This window comes from Panthera onca, chromosome D1 (assembly GCF_046562875.1).
Source record: "Panthera onca isolate mPanOnc1 chromosome D1, mPanOnc1 haplotype 2, whole genome shotgun sequence".
Lineage (NCBI taxonomy): Eukaryota > Metazoa > Chordata > Mammalia > Carnivora > Felidae > Panthera > Panthera onca.
The window spans coordinates 27,823,888-27,845,983 of NC_138348.1; the positions used below are offsets into that span (position 1 = coordinate 27,823,888).

At 38.6% G+C, this 22,096-nt stretch overlaps 1 protein-coding gene across 6 annotated transcripts in view; it reads right to left on the reverse strand.

Moving 5' to 3' along the window:
• Positions 1-13,466: 13,466 nt before the first annotated feature.
• HIPK3 (homeodomain interacting protein kinase 3) overlaps positions 13,467-22,096 on the reverse strand; it is a 91,001-nt gene continuing 82,371 nt past the window's right edge. For 4 of the 6 annotated variants that reach the window (XM_078433363.2, XM_078433360.2, XM_078433362.2 and 1 more), the window contains exons 11-17: positions 21,918-22,079; positions 21,699-21,761; positions 21,117-21,413; positions 20,689-20,829; positions 18,718-18,953; positions 18,290-18,417; positions 13,467-17,440 (exon numbers count right to left, since the gene is read on the reverse strand). In XM_078433363.2, coding sequence (XP_078289489.1) covers positions 16,964-17,440; positions 18,290-18,417; positions 18,718-18,953; positions 20,689-20,829; positions 21,117-21,413; positions 21,699-21,761; positions 21,918-22,079 — 1,504 coding nt within the window. In that variant the 3' untranslated portion in view covers positions 13,467-16,963. The remainder of the gene's footprint in view (positions 17,441-18,289; positions 18,418-18,717; positions 18,954-20,688; positions 20,830-21,116; positions 21,414-21,698; positions 21,762-21,917; positions 22,080-22,096) is intronic. The other 2 variants (XM_078433365.2, XM_078433364.2) reach the window with 1 other exon arrangement.

Genomic DNA, 22,096 nt, shown 5'->3' on the forward strand with positions numbered 1-22,096 from the left:
GGGGCGCCTGGGTGGCTCAGTCGGTTAAGCAGCCGACTTCAGCTCAGGTCACGATCTCGCGGTCCATGACTTCGAGCCCCGCGTCGGGCTCTGGGCTGATGGCTCAGAGCCTGGAGCCTGCTTCCGATTCTGTGTCTCCCTCTCTCTCTGCCCCTCCCCCGTTCATGCTCTGTCTCTGTCTCAAAAATAAATAAAACGTTAAAAAAAAATTAAAAAAAAAAAAAAAGAATATCTGACTGTTTAGCAGAGAGCTATTGTCACAATCTCTGGAAGGTTTCCAGGGATGTGTTATTACTGAGTTTCATCTTTCCAGAATGGGCAAAACACTGTCCAGTCTTTGTTATGATTTTATAATAAATGTGTTCTTTTTAAAAAAAAAATTTGGACATGATATGAATAAAGGTATGTAGGTATATATCATATAGATGACCTCTATTTTGGAAAATGTTTCCCCGCTCTACCCCACTTTTAGGAGGTGTGCATGGATGCAATACATGGAAATGGGACTTTCTGGCACTGCTGGTCACAGGACTTTGTTGCCCTTGCACTAACGGGCCAGATTTTCAGGAGCCAAGGATATCCACACCAAGTAAATAGGACAGGACGTAGAGGAGTGAGCGGAGACAATTCACTCTGGCTCTTGGAGCAGCAGCGTTTCATAGGAAGAAAAAAAAAAGGATCAATCCTGTATTTTCTGACCATATAAAAGCTTCTTTTTGTAATAAAGTAAAAATCTGTCCTCAAAAAAAAAATAATTAAAAAATAAAGATCTATCATTTTTGAAAGGTTTGTAAGAAACGTAATATAAACAACGCACTCTATCATAGATTTAGCCCACTAGCAATAAATGCCAGCCCTCCCAACCAATCAATGCCCCTTTTTGTTTGACAAAAACAACTTTATTCTATTATGAAGTCCGATCAAATGCATCTTTAGGCCAGATGAAACCATCATTCCTTTAGAGGCAACATGCACCATGATAAAAGCATCTTCCATTCTTAAGTACCTGTTATATGCCTGAGAGTAGACTTTTTTTCTTTTTTTTGTATATTAACCCAGTCTGATTTATCATTTCTTCACAATGTCCGATTGAAGCCATTTTAATCTTTACTGTTTCAATTATCATAAACCTTTATTAAGCATCTACTATGTGCCCAACGCTGTGCTCACTGGGGCTATGGAGATGAGTAAGACAAAACCCATGTCCTCAAGGGCCTCAGGATACAGCCATCCAGAGCTAAAACTATAAAACAATTACCTATGCCATAGGTGAAAATTACATAAGGAAGGAGACATTAAATCTCTTTCTGAGTCTGGGGAGGCTGACAGAGGAGGTAACACTTGAAGTTTGACAGAACAAGCAGATAAGATGGGGCGAGAGAGGGCATTTGAGCCACGCAAAAGTGTGGAATTACAAATCAAAGGTACCTTCCGATATGGTTGCCAATATGGCTGTTTAGTATGAGGAGAAAAGCGATGAGAGATTCTATTGGTGAGTCAGGCCACAGACATATAGAGAATTTAACATCCTCCTGGGAGATTTGGACTGTATCCGGAAAGTGATAGCCAAGATTTTAAAGCAGGCAAGCATCCATGGGCAATTCCAGGATTTCCACATGGGGAGCTTTCGGAAAACTGATCAAAGACTTGTCTTGAAACCGAATTTGCTAAGCAGAACTCTACTCATTTAGATTATGTGTTTACTTGTCCCAAGCATCCCCTTGTCACCTCCACTGCTACAATCTTAATTGGAATTGAATTCGGGTAAGACCATATGGCAAGTAATAAGAAGGTTGGTTGGAGTTGGGAGTGGGGGTGGATGGGAGGCAAGGAAGTCAGGCCAGAGCATTAGTTTAGACAAGTTCCTAAGCTGAACCAAGATAGCACAGGGGGGCTGGTGAGGAGGAGACAGGAATGACGTTGAAGTGGGTCTGACAGAGGTGACGTGATAGGAGGAGGAAGAATTGAGGACAACTTTCAGTTTGGGGCTTGGGGTGAATGAGGATGCCATTCTTCAAGATCTGGGAATAGAGAATAGTTTGAGGGATAAGGCAAACAAAAGCTAGAAAGGGCATCTGGGTAGAGATGCCTACGAGGCCCAAGCTTCACAAATTGTAATGTGTACGTGGATTTGTAGTCCTCGTCAAAATGAAGATTCTGATGAAATCTGAGGTCACCTGAGTCTGCTTTTCTAAAAAGCTCCTAAATGGGGCGCCTGGGTGGCTCAGTCAGTTGGGCGTCCGACTTTTGCTCGGGTCATGATCTCACGGTCCGTGAGTTTGAGCCCCGCGTCGGGCTCTGTGCTGACCGCTGGGAGCCTGGGGCCTGTTTCAGATTCTGTGTCTCCCTCTCTCTGACCCTCCCCCGTTCATGCTCTGTCTCTCTCTGTCTCAAAAATAAATAAACATTAAAAAAAATTTTTTTTAATAAACAAATAAATAAAAAGCTCCTAACTGATGCTGATCCTGATTGACAGGCCACACTTGAAGTAACAAGACATTAGGCCATTAAATATAAGGCTCTTTGGTGGCTTTTTTCTCATCTCAATAAGTGAATTTTTAAAAAAATCAAATATCTGAGCTTTGGTAGCTTTTTGAGAAGCTATTCGTGTTTTGTCACAAGGAGAGACAGAAACCAGGTTTGTGTCTCTTCTTCACTCCCCTGTCAGATTCTACTTCCCCACCCACTGCTACGTGCGTTCCAGTATCTTTCTGTTTGGGTTCTTTTCCCCTCCCCATTGATATTGGACACGGCCATGTGACCTTTTTAGCTGATGGAATGTGACCGTAGTGACAGTGTGCCAGTTCCATTCGCGAACTTTGAGAACCACTGCAAGGTCTAACTCTGCATCTTTCCCCTCCTCCATTAGGACAGCATGTCCAATATTTACAATCCCTTCAGTCCAGATACAAAAATGAAGAAAACCCATGGACTACACGTGGCCCGTAGCCAGGAGCAAAGTTGCCACCAACCTGGGACCAATATACAGTGAGAGCAAGAGATAAGGCGGTGCTGTTTGTAGCTACTGAGATTTGGGGTCGTTTGTTACTGCAGTATAACCTACCAAAAACTCACTAATAGATTATAACCTACCAAAAACTCACTAATAGATTATAACCTACCAAAAACTCACTAATAGATTATCTCAGCTGTTAACGAAAGAAAAATGCTAGGAAGGAATTAGAAGAGCTAACATAAACGTTGCATTCTTTTAACATTATTAATATATATATATATATCCTCTTTCTGGATATGAAGAAGATGTAGAAGACGGCTGTAGGTTTATAGTAACCCTTCAGATTATTAGAAATAAAGTTATCGGGAGAGTTTAAAGATTATCAGCCTTGCAATGATAGCTCTGGCTATGCCATTGTTCCTGTGAGCGAACAAGTCACAGCCCTCTGGTGTTCGCATACATAAGGGAAGTGAAAGTACTGAACGCCTTATGGAGTTTAATAGCAATGCACAGGATCTGGCTTGCACCAGCTTATTAGAATCAACCGTTAGGGGGGCACCTGGGTGGCTCAGTCGGTTGGGCGTCCGGCTTCGGCTCCGGTCACGACCTCGCGGTCGTGACTTCAGCTGAGGTCATGATCTCGCGGTCCGTGAGTTCGTGAGTCCGTGAGTTCGAGCCCCGCGTGGGGCTCTGGGCTGATGGCTCGGAGCCTGGAGCCTGCTTCCGATTCTGTGTCTCCCTCTCTCTCTGCCCCTCCCCCGTTCATGCTCTGTCTCTCTCTGTCTCAAAAATAAATAAACGTTAAAAAAAAAAAAAAAGAATCAACTGTTAGGGGGCCCCCCGGGGTAGCTCAGTTGGTTAAGTGTCCAACTTCGGTTCAGGTCATGATCTCATGGTTTATGAGCTCGAGGCCCACGTGAGCTGGAGCCCTACCTTGGGCTCTGTGCTGACAGCTCAGAGCCTCGAGCCTGTTTCGAATTCTGTGTCTCCCTCTCTCTCTGCCCCTTCCCTGCTCACTCTTTCCCTCTCTCTAAAATAAATAAACATTAAAAAAAATTTTTTTTTTAAAGAATCAATTGTTAAATTTGCAGGAATTTTGTGAACCAGTTGTTTAAACACACTCATTATTAGGGGCGCCTGGGTGGCTCAGTTGGTTAAGTGTCCGACTTCGGCTCAGGTCATGATCTTGCGGTTCGTGGGTTCAAGCTCAGCATCAGGCTCTGTGTTGACAGCTCAGAGCCTGGAGCCTGCTTCAGATTGTGTCTCCTTCTCTCTCTGCCTCTCCCCCACTCGCATCTCTCCTCTCTCTCTCTCTCTCTCTCTCTCTCTCTCTCAAAAATAAGTAAATACACTAATTATTAAAAATTGAATTGCATATAGCTATAATTAAACTGTATTAAAAACAAAGGTAATAAATACAAGCAGCCCTTACTGTACGTGATTCCAATATGCATGAATTTCAGTTACTACAGTTTAAATAACACCAGTGTGCCACCAACATGATTCAGATTTTAGTAACCACAGTATATTTGCTATGAGTGACTGCATAGCATTTGCACTTGGCTGTTGGCTCTCCAGTCCATAAATCAACATGTAAATAATGGATGTGTTTCATGATCAGTGACCGGTCACATCATGTCTTTCAAAGACTGTTGGTGATTGATCACTGCTCATCTGTTAATCAGTTCACGCAGCCAACAAAGCATGTAGTTGTGTTATCTACTTGTCTTCTCGTGACTAACCCATGTGGCTTTTTACAAACATGGATAATGAAGAAAGGGAACTTCCCAGCAAAGATGTTAGTGCAGCAAAGAAATGAAAATTGATAATGCTGGAAGTCAAATTTGAATCAAAGGTGAAGGGACTCAGAAGAAATGGCTGGTTGTGGGAATACAGACAGGCTGTTGTTTGAAAGACTGTACAGATAAAGCCAGAGGCACTTGGTGAAGGCAAACTCATTGACCTAAATGAGCAAAGTGTTCATGACAAAAAGGACGAAGAGATCAGAGAAGAGATATTGGGGGAAAAAAATTCACATTAGAAGAATTTTCAGGGATATGTCTTCACGACACTCAGAGCACAAAGGATGACATGTGAAAAGCTGATCCAAAGTTAGAAAGGAGCAGGACAATTCACCACAGTGTAGAAAACATGCATCGTAAGTTATACAATGAGAAGAATACAAGCACCATGAAGCCTTAATTCTCAATGTTTCTAATGTCTTAAATTAGTGTGCCATAGAAATATTAACCTTACTATTTCTTCATTTCCCCATATACATTTATAACCAATAGTACAAAAGTTTACTTTTATACTATTGAAGCAATTATTGAAGAAAATATTGAAGGTCATGGAACAATTCTAGTTTTTCCCATTGATTATTAAGACCACTTAACATGGTTTCAGCTTTCATAGTCATTTTTACGGTCCCACACTACTGTCCAAAGTGAGGACTGCTTGTTTGCAAAGCTTACCACTTCCTAATTATTTTAATACATTTTATTATTATCTGTGCTCTTGAAGTTATTTCTGTCTGTTGCATCTATACGGTGGAAATACTACCTAATGGCACACAAACCTTCCCAACTTCATGTTCAGTGACATCATGTAAGTAGCCTGAAATTGTCTATGATGGGACCATTTACACCATGGAAACTGGAAATACTACAAACCAGACTTTGGTTTATTGCTTTGATTTTCTAGACTTAAGTGATGGAGAAAATGTTAATGCAAGTTAAAAGTGTATCATGTCTGCAGCTGCCCACTGTAAACGGCACAAAAAACTGAGAGGAGGCGTTTTCCAATATTTGAAAACTATCATCAAATTAAGCAAAGAATTCACTCATGTCATTGGCAGCAAGTTCCAAGGTCTGTCTTTGCTGTTTCACTTAGTCTTAAATGTAACAGAAAGTAACAATGAACATTTAGCTCAGAACTACCTTTGTTCATCAATATATAAGCAACTTCTTTGCCAAATGACACAGTAATCAAGTATTTATTCATAGCCTGATCTTCTCAAGTTGTGATTTAACTAGAACCATAGGTTGGCTATAGATACAAAAATCTGGCAAAAGTCAATGAATGCATCCTGTGAGAATTGATTAGCTATGTGGAATATTCATTCATAAAAGTATATTTTATTATCATTTGTGTGCTACATTCTTTATATTAATGAGGTTTATAATCAACTTACAAACTTAGGTGGGTACATATGCACGCAACACTCATTTCCTGCCTCCTGCCTCAGCTAGTTGTCAAACATTCACCAGCACTGGGTTTAGAGAATGTGGTCAGGTAGAATTTCCACAATCTTTGGAGTCAAATGGGACCTTACATTTCAGCACTGTTTCTTTCTGTGTTATCTGAAGTAAATTATTAAGGCTCACTAAGCCTTTTCTTTCTTCCACAAAATAAAAAAGTCTAAAAATAATTTTGGTGCAGAAAGGGCTTATTGTGAGGAGGATGCCATTTCCCTCCCCTTCCAGCGGTCAAATTCTCTTAAATTTGATTTCCTTCGCTGGACATGAAAAGATCCACACATTTTTGGGCGACATGGCAGGTCCAAATGGCAGCAGAGGAACGTATGGATGAACGTATGTCTTCCTTTGATTCCATGATAAACCAACTAGTTTGAGTAATTTAAGGATTCACTAGGACTTGGAATCCTCTCTTTTCCAAAATCTATCTATAAAAGTTAGAAACTTCTCACATTGTATTATCAATGTTCATAGGACAGAGCCAACCCTGCCCCTCTATTTCTGCTTTGTTATTTTCATTATAGTTATGGGACCAAACTTGAGAGAAAAATTAGGGAATGCTTTCTCCCCCTGCTGGCCATACCACAATATAGCAACATTGTAATGAGAATTACTCAACGTCAAAACAGAAAGGAAACTCAAAGAATATTCCAGCAGACTGGTTACACACAAACTCTGGCCTGCAGACCATTGGTATTTAAAATGAAAAAAAATTTTAACTTTTAATTAGTTGCCAGTATTTCATCAACATTCATCTGTTTTCTCAAAACGGTAAAGTTGGTACTCATTGGGTCTGCCATCGTGCATGCATTTCCCACTCCCTGTGGACAGGGCTTGACTCTCCACTGTGCCACAGTCTCCTCTCTGTCTAATTCATATACTTAGGTCATCTGCCCAACCCTCGCTGTTTTAGTTTGCACCCCTCAACTCTCGCAATTTGTCAGTGAATAAACTGAAGCCCAAACTTGTTCAAATTCTTACCACCTAATTAGCACCAAGGCAGATGATAAAATTTGAGCCTCCTAAATTCTATTCAACAAATATTTGTTGATTTCATTCATTTATTTTGCAAATGTTTTAGTGCTTACTATGGCCAAGCACACACATCATAAGTACCAAAGATACAGAGTATACAAGATAAAAATGCGTTGAGTTTAGTGGGAAAAGCAGACAAGAAATCATAAGAAATATGATGACAAAAGCAAGCATAAGATACTTGGGAGATGAGGCAGCACAATTCCTGCTCTCACTTTATCTCCTGGTTCAAGTCAAGTCAGCATGGTGAACACAATGCAAATATTACTAAGATTTACTAAATAATGCCCTCAAACCCTAGGGTCCACATTTATTCCACATTCATTGTCACAGGTGCTAACTATTGGGGAAACAGCTATAAACACAGCATTTATTAGATGAATTCTTCTTTCACGCATGCCCTCTAAAATTGTCACTCATTCTTCTCCTCATTTATGCTGGCTTTGAATTACCATCTGCAATCAATGCACAAGGCCAGCAAGGAGTCACAATCAGGAATAGTCACAAGATAGCTAAAGGAGGTGGGCATCTCTCCTCAGAAAGAAGACTCAGATTTGAGCTTGAGTAATGGAAATACAGGATGAAAGCTAAACTACGAGTAGGAACTGATCTTGGTCAGCAACACCCATGGCACCATATATGAACAGCACTCCAAAAAAGAAAGGAATTGCCTATGTGTAGGACATAAACATTATTCAGGCTGGGTTGTTTGAAACCTGGGCTCTTTGGAGAAATGGACAATTCCAGATCCAAGGCAGGAAAAATACAAGGTGAGCCCAAGTCACCTTATTGGGCCAGAGAACAAGGAAACATGGAGACTGGTGCAGTGATGTCAAAGGGATTCAGCAAATTAATTTACTGAATAAAGCAAAATCCATGAATCCATAATGATGGGAGGGGGACAGGGGGATGCAAACAAGCTAATGGAGAAAGCCAGAAAGCCTTTCTTTACAGAGTGATGAATGATGCCAGGTAATGAATGTAGGAGGAATGACAGAATTGAAACCCCCAATGTAATAACTGATTCAGACAACAAACATCAATGGACGCTAAAGCCACTGAGTCACATGTTACTGATACTGCCAAAGTACGAACCCACAGATAACAATGGAGAGGTGTGCTACCAACCTCTTTATCCCAGTGCCATTATTGATAATGGACAACCTGAAATTACGTGCTTCCTGACAAGATGCAATAAGGACACATCTCCTATAGTTCTTGCAAATGAACAAACATTGAAACTAATCAAGCCATTAGACCCAACTTGTACTTTATGAAAAATATAGAGAGAGGAACGAGTTAGCATGAAGAAAGTCAGACAAATTCAGAATATAGGACATTCTAGGCTAAATTCTTCAAAGATGTCATTACAAAAAGGTAACAGACAGTTCTGAATTAAAAGTAGTCAAAGACACATGTCATAACCAAATGCAATGGGTGAATCTCGATTGGTTTCTGGAGTTGGGGGGAGAGGGGAATAGCTATAAAAGACATTCTTGAAACAATTGTGCAAATCTGAATATGGAATAGAAATTAGATGCTATAAAATTGTTAATTTTGCTGGATGTCATAAACCTTTGTGGTTAGTTGAAAATCTGTTTTTCTGCATTTCCTGAGTATACTATAATAATGTATTAATTCCTCTTATGATGGAAAAATAAGAAACAGTAACATTACAGATGCATGCTTAAGTATTTAGGGGTCATGACTGTCCACAAAAGGTTCAATTTTAAAATTACATGTAAACAGGAGACTACAGATGCTGGAGAGGATGTGGAGAAACAGGAACCCTCTTGCACTGTTGGTGGGAATGCAAACTGGTGCAGCCGCTCTGGAAAACAGTGTGGAGGTTCCTCAAAAAATTAAAAATAGACCTACCCTATGACCCAGCAGTAGCACTGCTAGGAATTTACCCAAGGGATACAGGAGTGCTGATGCATAGGGGCACTTGTACCCCAATGTTTATAGCAGCACTCTCAACAATAGCCAAATTATGGAAAGAGCCTAAATGTCCATCAACTGATGAATGGATAAAGAAATTGTGGTTTATATACACAATGGAGTACTACATGGCAATGAGAAAGAATGAAATATGGCCCTTTGTAGCAACGTGGATGGAACTGGAGAGTTATGCTAAGTGAAATAAGCCACACAGAGAAAGACAGATACCGTATGTGTTCACTCTTATGTGGATCCTGAGAAACTTAACAGGAACCCATGGGGGAAGGGAAGGAAAAAAAAAAAAAAAAAAAAAGAGGTTAGAGTGGGAGAGAGCCAAAGCATAAGAGACTCTTAAAAACTGAGAACAAACTGAGGGTTGATGGGGGGTGGGAGGGAGGGGAGGGTGGGTGATGGGTATTGAGGAGGGCACTTTTTGGGATGAGCACTGGGTGTTGTATGGAAACCAATTTGACAATAAATTTCATATATTAAAAAAATAATAATAAAGAAAAAAATAAAATTACATGTAAATAGAGATGAAGCTAACACGGTAAATGTTAATAACTGGTGAATCCCGGTTAAGGTTATATGTGTGTTCCTTGCACTATTCTTTTTTTTTTTTTTCCTGTTTATATTTTCTTAAAATAAAAAACTTGCCGAAAATAGTATGAAAATTTGATATGCTAAGAAAAAAAAAGTGAATTCTTTGGATTCTCCTTAGTCACTGAGGAAACAAGCAATGATTAGAACACAGTTGATCACCTCTAAATTTCATGTTTTGGCATTCGAAATATTTCTGAAACTGTAAAACATGCAAAGTGCTCTTATTACAAGTTGAAATAGAAAAATCTAAAATTACTTACATTATTCTAACTATCTGAACACTTACATTTCAATGAATTTTTAAAAATCTGCTTCTTCTGCATTTCCCAAGTATAATAATGTATTAGTTATTCTTGTGACGGAAAATATGAAACATTAACATCTTATTTTTTCTATTTCAAATGACCATACTTCTGGGGCACCTGGGTGGCTCAGTCGGCTGAGTGTCCAACTTCAGCTCAGGTCATGATCTCGCAGTTTGTGGGTTCGAGCCCCACGTCAGGCTCTGTGCTCACAGCTCAGAGCCTGGAGCCTGCTGCAGATTGTGTGTCTCCCTTGCTCTCTGCTCCTCCTCTGCTCACGCTCTGTCTCTCTCTCAAAAATAAAGGTAAAAAAAATCAAATGACCATCCTTCTAATTAGAGAAATACATAGTCTCAAGAGGATAAAATAATGCCATTAAAATAAAAAGTTGACACAAAAATTAACATGAAATGAATCACAGACCTAATAAAACCTAAAACCATAAACCTTCTGGCAGAAACAAAGAAGAAAAGTCTTTGCAACTTTAGGACAGGTAAAAACTTAAGACACAAAAGCACAAACCATAAAAGAATATACTGATAAATGGGACTTTATCAAAATTCAAAACCTTTGCTCTTGCAAACATCCTGTGAAGAAAATGAAAGGACAAGTCACAACCTGGGAGAAAACATTTGTAATACAAATGTCTTGACAAAGGACTGGTATCTATTATCTCTCATCTGAACTATTTCAACAACCTCCTATCTGGTCTTCCAGCTTCCGCTCTGTCCCTGCACGGCTGCCTGCTTAAAATCCGCCCCCAAGGCATCTCATAATGCAGGACATTAAATCTGCCTGCTTAAAATCCGCCCCCAAGGCATCTCATAATGCAGGACATTAAATCTAGATTCCTTCGTTTGGCAAAGGCCTCCATGCCCACCCTCTAGTTCGATCTTCTAGCTTCTGTTCACAACTGCACACTTACTCTCTAGCCTCACGGGCATGTTTTGGTTTGCCCATATTAAAAGCTCATTTCTGATTGAGGACCTTTGCACTTGCTGCTGCCTCCACCAGATACCCCTTCCCTGCATAGCTGACTAGCATCCTCCTTGTCACAACCCAAATGTCATTTTCTCACTGAGGCATTCCGATATCCCCCCCTCCAGTCACAGTATACTCTGTTTTCTTTATCCCACTTACCCGATTGGAACTTTTAAATCTTTCCCTCCCACAAAAGGGACGAGAGAGAGAAGCTTCTGTCTTGTCCACTGATACATGCCTAGTACATAGTGCTTGAAACATGGTAGATGCTTCATAAATATTGTTGAATGACTCTTATCTACTACATGTGAGGCACTGTGCTAAGCACTGACAATGTTTTACTCATGTTGCTCAAAGACCTTTCTTCATCTCTTCAGAAAACATTTTTTTTTTTAATATCTTTTGATCCATTTTAAATGGCTGAGTACTTTTAGTACAGGTATCTCCCATTGTTTAAATGTTTGCATTACACCACTGCACCTTTCAGGCTAACCAAAAGAAATGTGAGGAGGATTTCAATTTTCACAAAGAGGCAAAAAGCAAAAACAGCATTCAGCACGGTTTGTGTTACGGTGAACGGTGCGTTATAGGGGGCAGGCAGTGCGTCCCCAGCAGTGAGAGTGGCCCCACCAAGCTCCTTCCTGCGGAACTACACTCAGCACATCTCAGCATCAAGTAGCCATAGCTTTGGACTCGGTCTGGAAACATTCATGCTTTAGCTCTACTTACTTCGTATATGTGTGTCCTAGGGTATCAGAAAAAAACCTAAAGAGGTTGGTTTTTGGATCTGTGAAAGCTCAGATCCTTTTCCATAAAAATTGATGGCAACTGCTTCTTTACACCATTTTGGCTTATGAAATGCTCTACTTTCAGTGGGGAAACTTGTGTTCTCAAGAAGCCCATAACTCTTTCACATAAATTGCAAACTCTGGATCTCATCTCTTTGTAGGATGAGTGCCTTGGGCTAAGTGGAAATCTTTGCATTACTTTGAACAACTCACACCCCCAAGAATGACTAAAATGAAAGAAAAAAATATATAATGTGTGAGGACATGAAGTAACTGGGACTCTCATATTACTGCTATTGAATGTAAATTGAACTTAACCACTTTGGAATATTGTTTGCAGTATCTGATAATGTGGAACATATGTACACCCTATGACTCAGCGCCAAACCCACATATATACCCAAAGGAAATGCATACATGTGTTTTCCAAAAGATACAAACAAAAACATCATCAAATTGCTATATAAGCACACAAAAGAATACTATACAGCAATGGGAATAAAGGAGCCACTGCTATCCACAATATGGATGTATCTGACTCTTGGTTTCGGGTCAGGTCATGATCTCCCAGTCCGTGAGTTTGAGCTCTGCGTCAGGCTCCACAAGGTCAGCTTGGGATTCTCTCTCTCTCTCCCTCTCTCTTTGCCCCTCCCCTGCTTGCTTTCTCTCTCAAACACACTTCAAAAAAAGAAAAAAAATTTTTTTAAATGTCAAGACAAAAAAAAACAGACACCAAAATGCATATATGTTATATGTCAATTAAAGATTTGTTGAAAGATTGAGAATATGAATTCTGGGTGTGCTCTGGTAGAATGCTCCCCACAAACCTCTCCTACTGATGCTCCCCCGAAATTTAATCCTTACAGTATAAGGACAGTATTTGAGGACATAATGTAAAGTGGCCTACGACAACTACATTCTTTTGAAGTCTCATGTTGTACATCTTAGAAATCCATGTGAATTCCCTATTCTTCACCCACACATATTTTTAATTTTTTTTTTTTAACGTTTATTTATTTTTGAGACAGAGAGAGACAGAGCATGAACAGGGGAGGGTCAGAGACAGAGGGAGACACAGAATCTGAAACAGGCTCCAGGCTCTGAGCTGTCAGCACAGAGCCCGACGCGGGGCTCGAAGTCACGGACCGCGAGATCGTGACCTGAGCCGAAGTCGTTCGCTCAACCGACTGAGCCACCCAGGCACCCCTCACCCACACATATTAAACACAAATATTTCCCTCAGAAAAATATTCAAAGAAATAAGATTAATGGGAAGTGGGTCGTGGTTATACTGTGGGTGCAGTACTTCTGGCACACTGTCTCAGCCGTCAGTTTACAAAGAACTGGCAGAAAGTAGATTAGTTACAGTTAGACAGCCTGGCTCATGTATCAGTTTCACCACTCAGCAGTGGGGCCCTGGACAACTCCCCTAGATATTCTGAACCTATTTCTTCATTTATATAATGGTGAAGACAACAGTACCTATCGCACGGTGGTTCTGAGAATTAAATGCGATGATGTAGGTTAAATCCTGAGCACCACTAACCTTTTCCTTCCCTCCCCCGTAAAGCAGTACTGGGGTGGACAAAAAGTCAACATGCTGTTTGCTGCAATATATATATTTTAATTCAAAGTGAATCGACAGTAATACACCATAAATTCTTATTTTGACACTCACCAAAATAGTCACCTGGAAAACCCGCTTTTTGTGACAAAGTACAGAAGGCTTGGTCACATTTAAATCACTGAGAACTAGAGAGAAATACTAGCGCAAACCGTAATAGACATTACATCCATAAAAATTTTCCCAGTCCTTATTGTAATATTGCACAGTGCAATTGCTACATGGCAAACTAGTGTAGCATAGAAGTAAAAGCAAAAACAAAACCAAAGAAAGAAAGCCACAAGTCTAAAATTGTTAAACAGTTAACAGTTCAAACTTAGTAATTAAATCTGTATCATTGGGTTCATTAAAACAAATCTTCCTACACCTTGCAGTGTATGATTTAACTTTTACTCAACACAAACCAAGATTAAAATTAGTAGTAGAGATTTTAAAAAGTGAAAAGGCTTTGCTACTACAGTAACATATTTAAACACCCTGAAGGAAAAGAAAACTAAATTATCAGGGTATTGGGTAAAAAAAACAAATAATAATAAATCTGCAAGTTAAAACAGTATGCAAATATGCAACTTGGAATCATGCAGTGTTTTATTTAAGAAAGCAGTAAAACCAAAGAAAACTCGTCAAATGGTTTTAAAGAGGGTATACATCCAAATTCTTGTCAGTTTGTTGAATTTAGACGTTGGCAGGATTTTGAAATTTTTAATTCTTAAACACGTTAAAAAACCCGTGATTAGAATCAGTTAAGAGCAGAGTACTTAACTGGGGGTACGCCATTACCACACCTTACTATTACATTACGAAAACATTTACTGTTTATTTAACAAGACTGTCAGAGTCTTGGAACTGAAATACAGAAAATCCGACATTTCAGGGTAGTAAACGTGGCCCTGAATGAAACTAAAACTGCGCCAGTTTTGTACCTACTGTACAAACATAAATCGATCCTTTGCACTCGGGGTTTCTGAAACATGCGCTGCCGGTGTGGATTCTGTTCCAAGAAGTGAGCAGACACCAGTGACCTGCTGGACCGTATAAATAAAATTAATAAGCTGTGGAGGGCAGCAAGGTTACTTAAATAGTGACTCCATAAATTTGCCATCTGTAAATAATCTTTTAAATTAATCTTAGGCTACTCCTCTTTTTTATGTGTAATATATATATGTATATATATTTCTATTTATATAAAATGCATAGAATTGATTACTAAAAACACTGAAACTTGTGGGGAAAATTAAGTCCTTCATTTTCAGTGTGACTAAAAATGTACTGCTGGTTTTTATTTTATGATCTAATACTGTAATTTTTAAAATCAATTTCAGGCACATTTATTTCATTGATGATTATTAAATAAAACACTGCTTGTGTTAATGGAGTAAAGAAAAGTTTATCCATTATTAGCTTATTGTCAACGCTGTATTAGAGCTGTACTAGTGGTATGCAATTCATTCATCAAAGAAATGCTGTAAATCCAAAACATTTGGAGAGTTTTTACACTCAAATGCTTTGTACTGTTTATTCCAGTAAATGCTGTAAGATTATATTCCAGATTTTTAAGGAAAAAAAGTTAAGTCAAGCCTGCAAGATACAGCTTTCTCAAGTGTCTACAATGCCAGTATGAAAATAAAAAATTAAGTTACATTGATACATCCAAGTTTTTTATATGCAGTGATGAGCACAAACATTAATAGAGATAAAATACTGATGCAAATAACACACCCCAAAATAACATATGCAATTATTTTCCATCATTTACAATACAGTAGTTACAATGACACTCCAAACAGAAAAGCAAAGTAAAAAATCAAAACCCCAACTTCTATTTCATGTAATTAGACTTATACAGAAATTAGAAGGCTAAGTAACAACTAGTTAATCACCTAATTTCACAGCTATCTGAAGTGGCAATCGTTATATAGCAGCTTATCTATGATACATTCAAGATAAATGATACAATTTATTACTTGCCCATAAGCTAAAACACAGCCTGTTTAATACCTTTCCTTAAAGTCCACCTCTATACTACAATATACTTGAGGTCTATGCAAAAAAGTAGCTACCTTTTATATAGGAAATGGATGATTAAGTCTTTGGTGCTGTAAAAGCAACTTCATTTAAACATAACCACCACCACCACCAAAAAAGAAGAAAAAAGAAAAGAAAAGAATAAAGGAAAAACCCAAGACACACTTCCTAGGGGAAAAAAAAAGCATGTAATTTCTGTCCCTGACGGAATGTATTAAATAAGCAAACACCACCAACAAGCAAAACAAGTACTACAATGTAAAAATATTAAAAAAAAAAACAAAAACAAAAAGCCCTCTCACATGCATAAATGAAAGATTGCACACAAAGAACTCACATCTTTTCAAGCTTCAATAGTAAATATTCTGCTACTATTTATTAAATACTGCATGGTTTGCCCAAGCTAGGATGAAACCACATCATGAATCAATAAGCATTTTGCATTTTCTTTCATTATCTACTCAAAGTCATGCCTACTTCACCTCTAAACATTTCATTAAATCCAATTATACAGCAAACACTCCCAAAATAAACTTAGATTGTATTGCAGTTTCACTTAACAGTATATAAAATGCTGTGTTGTGACAGATATCAACTATCCATTAGATACTGAATCAATTTTTCTTAAGCACTACTAACTGCTTGCTTTTCTTGAAGCTAGATCATTCTGAAAAATCAGACAGCAGAATTCAGCTATAGCAAACATGCTGCCCTCTTAGTAAGGAAAAAACAGCTACGACCTGAAATCATACCACACAAAACCAAAAATGAACATTACTCTATCAAAAGGAAACTAAAGAGTAGATCTGAATTTAAGTGCTGCAGTCCTCAACATTTATATATAGGTAATAACATCAACAACCTCAAATATTTAAGGCACTATGTGTGGGAACGGTTTACAATGCAGCTGAGATTATTAGAACAACATTTAAGAGCAAAGTCTAGGCAACATTTTGCCCATGCAAAGACACATGCAAATGTAAAGAACAATAGCTCAATTTCTTAGGTAAGTGACCCAACATTTATACACTAAGACACAGATAATACAATTCACTTGTATGCTGTAATTCTGACATATGTGCATCTGTTGCTCTAAGTCTGTACACAGAATGGCTTCCCAAATGTGGATGTGTCTTGCACTAGTTAGAAGGCAATTTTATAAAAAATAGCAGGAGCAAAACTGGACTTCTGCTCCCATAAGTCACCTGTCTAGAGTTACTACATAAGAAGATAACATGACCAAAGACAAGTTATACCAAATGTGCAAAACACATTAAAAGTGAGTTTTGTTTTTTTTTTTTAAAGCTCAAAGTTGTTTAAATTGCACCCAAGTCTACATGATTCAAAAATAATTTTCTTGTGCCATGGCTAATATTTATTAAATACCATGTTTTTATTTTTAATCAAATGTTTATATCATTGAGCTTCCTCAATAGACTCTTTTGGAGTTTTCACATATATGGATACTGGCTGAGTTTTGTTGGACTCAGTGGAAATCCAGTATATGCAGGTGATGCTGCAATGTAAGAATGTGGTGGGAAGATTGGTTTGTACTGAGTCTGATGAATGGTTGGGGATGGTAACAGGCGGGGATTTATGCCCACTGGGACTTGGTGAACTATGCCACTGGGATGAGAGATACTGTAAGTTGGATGCTGTAACATAGGTCTTGAGGTACATGGAGAGGCTAAGAGGTGGGCCACCGGTGCAGCACTACTGAGGGTAGCTGATGATGGGTATGGAAGTAGAGTAGGCTGTCCTCCAAGATGTGCATTTCCAGCCAGATGGGCATGCACGGCTGTGTGATTGGGACTTCCATGAGAAAGAGTGAATGGATTACTGGTAACGCTAGTGGGGATATAAGCTTGCTGTCTTCGATGTCCGAAGTTTCCATTCCACTCCTGATGCCCAGAACCAAAGTGCTGAACCTATTCAAAAACACAGACAAAAAATGCTGAGTACGTACTCTATAAGTTAAAAAGAAAGGAACAAAGGGAAATTACAATATAGTCTGTAACTGATAATCCATAGAGGATCCCTCAGATCTCCACTTCTACTAAGCACAGAGAAAAGTAAAATATCAATGTTATACACATTAATATTAAACACTTTAATATTTATTACTATGTATTACGATAACATTATATTGCTACTAGTGTCACTATCTCTCCCCCCCCCCCCCCCGCATCGCTACTAATAGCTACTTATTTTATGTAAGGCTAACACCTTACGTATGAGACATTATTTCATTCCAAAACAACCCTACAAATATAGCTATTATGCCCATTAACTGTGGGCCAGATTTGTTGAAGAGACCTGGCCAAGGTAATATACGCAGTATTTGGCAAAGTCAGGATTTGAATGCAGGTCTGACTCCAATACCTGTTCTCTGTTCTTTCCCAAAATGAAACACTACTGCTGAGCACAGTACCGAAGAGATGTAAAGTACTCAGTAAGGCATCACTATTCCCAACGACTAACACAACAAATGCGGCCATCAATCCATCAGTGCACATTTTCAGTTGAAAGGTCTAAGACAACAAACACACTAAAAAATTATTTAAGAGAATCTAAAAGCCTAATCTTTCTGAAAAATTCAGGCTTATGGATAATCTGGTTCAATACCCTATTAGTAGGCCAATTACTCCTTAGTCACTTGGGATAATGAAAAGGGAAACATTTTTCAAGACTGCATATGGTTTCAGAATCTTTTTTCCTTCCAAATGAAAAACTGCTGAATTTGAATCCCAAAGACTCTTACAAATTCACAAACATACCTGACTGAAATTCAAATGCTGTTGCTGGAATGCGGATGTCAATTTCTGCTGGCGATTACCTGCTGTGGAAGGCTGGTTTAATCTTCCAGGAGCTGATCGTCCTTTTACTGATGGCTGGCAGGCAGAATCTGGCAATGAACAAAATATTAGACAGCTGATGCTTTTTCCTGCTCACATAAAAATGAGGAAGGTCTTTAGGTATTTTACGCAGTAGTGATTTTAAGGTCCGACAACCTTAAAATTAAAGAGAGACGTGGTCTCAGGATTTCCAGTACTGAATGATAGAAGGAAAGATTTCCTTTGTACAACAGGTTTGGCAGGATCAAGTTGGAAATTCAGAGATGATTTTTTGGCAATGTTGTTCTCTGACGTTCCCAAATTAAGACTTTTTAAAGGGATAATCGGGGAGAAGGGGAGATTCAGTTTACCTGTGTTTGCCATATGCTCATCAGCATTTAATCCATTCTCTAGTCCCATCGGTGGCACCACAACAGTACAAACAGCTGGTTTGGTTTCCGTATTGGCAGAGGTTACCAGTTCCGGGTTCTGACGAGCGTCCTCCACAAAGTTCCTCTCTGCAAATGGACTGTCATGTCCCGAAGAGTCTGATGTTGGAGAGCCATCCACAGTATCACAACCACTTTCCTGTTCTTCATCTGACATACTACAAGAAAGTCTTTTTATGAATAATATGTTTTTCAACATTAAATCTTAAGTTAAATACTATCCAGGCTCCAGGAAGTTGAGAATCTCATTCAGTTATTTCATATCTAATTACAACTTCTTCCTTGTCCAATACTATTTTTTTCATAGATTTTCTAGACTCTCACATTAATTCTCTACTCAGACTGTTAACCCTAATTCTATCCTGTTTAGGTACATCATTTTGGCACTTTATTTTCTCTCCTTTCCCTTCCCACTTGATTCTTAGTAGTGGTTCAAAAAATTCCACTTTATAAACTCCAGGAAATCTCATCCAAACACTACGAAAGAAGCAATGTTCTGGATAATTTAAATGAAATGTAAAAACATATATTCATGTGACCTGGATAGTTCAGATTAAATTCTAATGTTAGGATTCATGCCTTTAGTGGTAATTTGGGTCCTTTTAACCACATATCTGAGAGGTCTTCCCCACCTCTCCAAAGGCCTAGCCAGAGTCCTCCACACGACTCTGGACCTCTCCACATTTCTCTTCCTGGCCCCATCGGGCCATGACAATCTCTCTCCCTTTGGAATTCCTACAGCATTTATGGTCTATTTTAATCATTCATTTCACACTTAGCAATTTGAAGCATCTTTTTATATATATTTATGTATATTTATAGTTATTTGTACACTTATATAATTTTTATACGGATGTATATATTTACAGATATGTATGTATATATCAACTGCCAAACCATATTATAAGCAATCCATAAGGTGTGTTAAAACGTCTTTATGTCTTCTAAAGTATACACTATCATATTTCCTGACAAAGGAAAAAAGAGAAAACAAATGTATAAAATTAAGACTTAAAGATTTTTCATCTTTTGTTTCCACTAAAAAAAAAGAATTTCTAAAAGTTGAAATCAAATGTATTTCACAGAGATGTTTATGGCTTCTCTCTTAACGTGTTAGTACATCACGCTGGCTAGGAGAAGCTCACTACTTTAGTGGCAGTACATGTCCCTGGCCAAAAAAAGAGTAGGAAAGGAAATGTGGATAAAGCCACACAGATTGATCACCAATGAGAAAAAAAAAAATCCTCCTGGATACTCTACTGACAGTGGGTTATTACTTTATTACACAAAAAATTCCTTGTTTACTTTGCTAAAATGTTAAAATGTTCATTTTGCTATCTTATTATTCCAAATTGAAGTAGTAACTGTCACCTATGGAGCTGAAGTTGAGGACATGGCTTTCTGCCCTTTCAGAAACAAATGATCCTTTAAAAATCACTTGTTAGTGGGGCGCCTGGGTGGCTCAGTCGGTTGAGTGTTCGACTTCAGCCCAGGTCATGATCTCACAGTCTGTGAGTTCGAGCCCCGTGTCGGGCTCTGTGCTGACAGCTCAGAGCCTGGAGCCTGCTTCAGATTCTGTGTCTCCCTCTCTCTCTGCCCCTCCCCTGCTCATGCTTTGTCTCTCTCTGTCTCAAAAAAAAAACAAACAAACAAAAAAAAAAACATTAAAAAAAAAATCTCTTATTAGAACCTCAGTTTTTCATTTAGATGTGTTCTACAACAATAAAAGAAAATTATCACTTAAAACCCAAGTGATCTGGTTAAAAAATTACGTCCAAGAAAGAAGCCACTGTGGTAAATCAATAGGTATGTATTAACATAAACAACAAAAGAAATCACAGGCTTTTTGGCAGTCCCAGTATCTATGGTATACGCCCCCTGGAATTCCTTTACCTGTTCGGTCTCTTGCACGGGGATGGGCTGGACTGCCCCGAGGAGCTGGTGCTCAGAGTACTATCAGGACTGCTTAGCGAACACATCCGATCGATATTCAAAGTGCTCTGGCAAGCTTCACAATCTAGACTATCTTTACATCTAGCGAAGAGGGATGGGAAAGACATGGGTCAAAAATGAGAAGTAGCCAAAATTTACATGAATTAAGGATATAAAGCAGTTAAATGTGACTTACAATGACAAAAATCTAAAGCTATGAATATGGGAGAAATGCTATAATAATTATGTTAGTTACTATTCAGGATGTACACTCCCAAGGACATTGACAGACAAGGGTTAAGTCCCAGAAAGTTTCTTTTTCACCACACCAGAGGGCGCCACCGCTACTTAAGGATGCAGTATAAACACAAACTGCTTTTGGCACTTACTCTCTGAGTGAGTGTCTCTGCGATGTCTCCTCCTCATCAGTGTCACTGCTAATAGTAATCACACTCACTGCAGGACTTGGGGAGTCAGCAATGATGATGGTTTGCCGCTGCTTGTCAGAAACCGATGAATCAGACTCCTGCCTGACAGAGGTGTCACAACAATCTCTTGCTTCTCCTTCTGAGTTATGATTGTCCTGTGTTTCTATACAACGTACTTCTTCAATGTCTTTCCCATTTACTATCTTTGGAGAAATAAATGTTGAATGTGGGACATTCGTATTCTGCAATGAATTACTCCTGCAATCAAAGGAATAATGTGTCATTTCTATAATCAAAATATGTACATGACATTTTTCTAGGATATCTTGTTAAAATGAACAATGTTCAAGATCACGTATATAACATACTAACATATATAGACTGTTTTGTAAATACAAAGTATTATCTCTAGAAATACCAGTGTAGATTGCATTTACATACATTAAAATGGTCATTTTTTGGTAAATGTGATATCTGAGTGTCTAAAATTGTCTAAAATTATATGTAGATAATAAATCAAAAGGGCAATAAAGACAATCTTACCAACTGAAAGCATTTATTTCCTCTCTTCCTGGCTCCCATTCCATTAGTTTTACCAAAATACCTCTGAGAAATTGAGAAGGGAGCTGGCTTAGTGTTTGTAACAAAGCTATCAAAGAGGTCATTTTGAATAAAACAGAGTGACCCTTTAGTGAACATGCAAAATTTACTTTAAAGATTAATTTTCAAAATGCAGAGGAAAGTTAAAATATCAATACCAACCTGTTCTGGCACAGTTTATTTTTCTTTACAGTGGCAGGCTGAGGCCAAACAACATGTGCAATGCCCACACTAATTGGCTGCGGGGCCGATAAAGTTATCTGATTGGTTAGAAGAGGTTGTGGCATCACTGAGTTATAATGATTACTGTGTGAAATCATTTTCCTAGGGAGAAAGTTTAG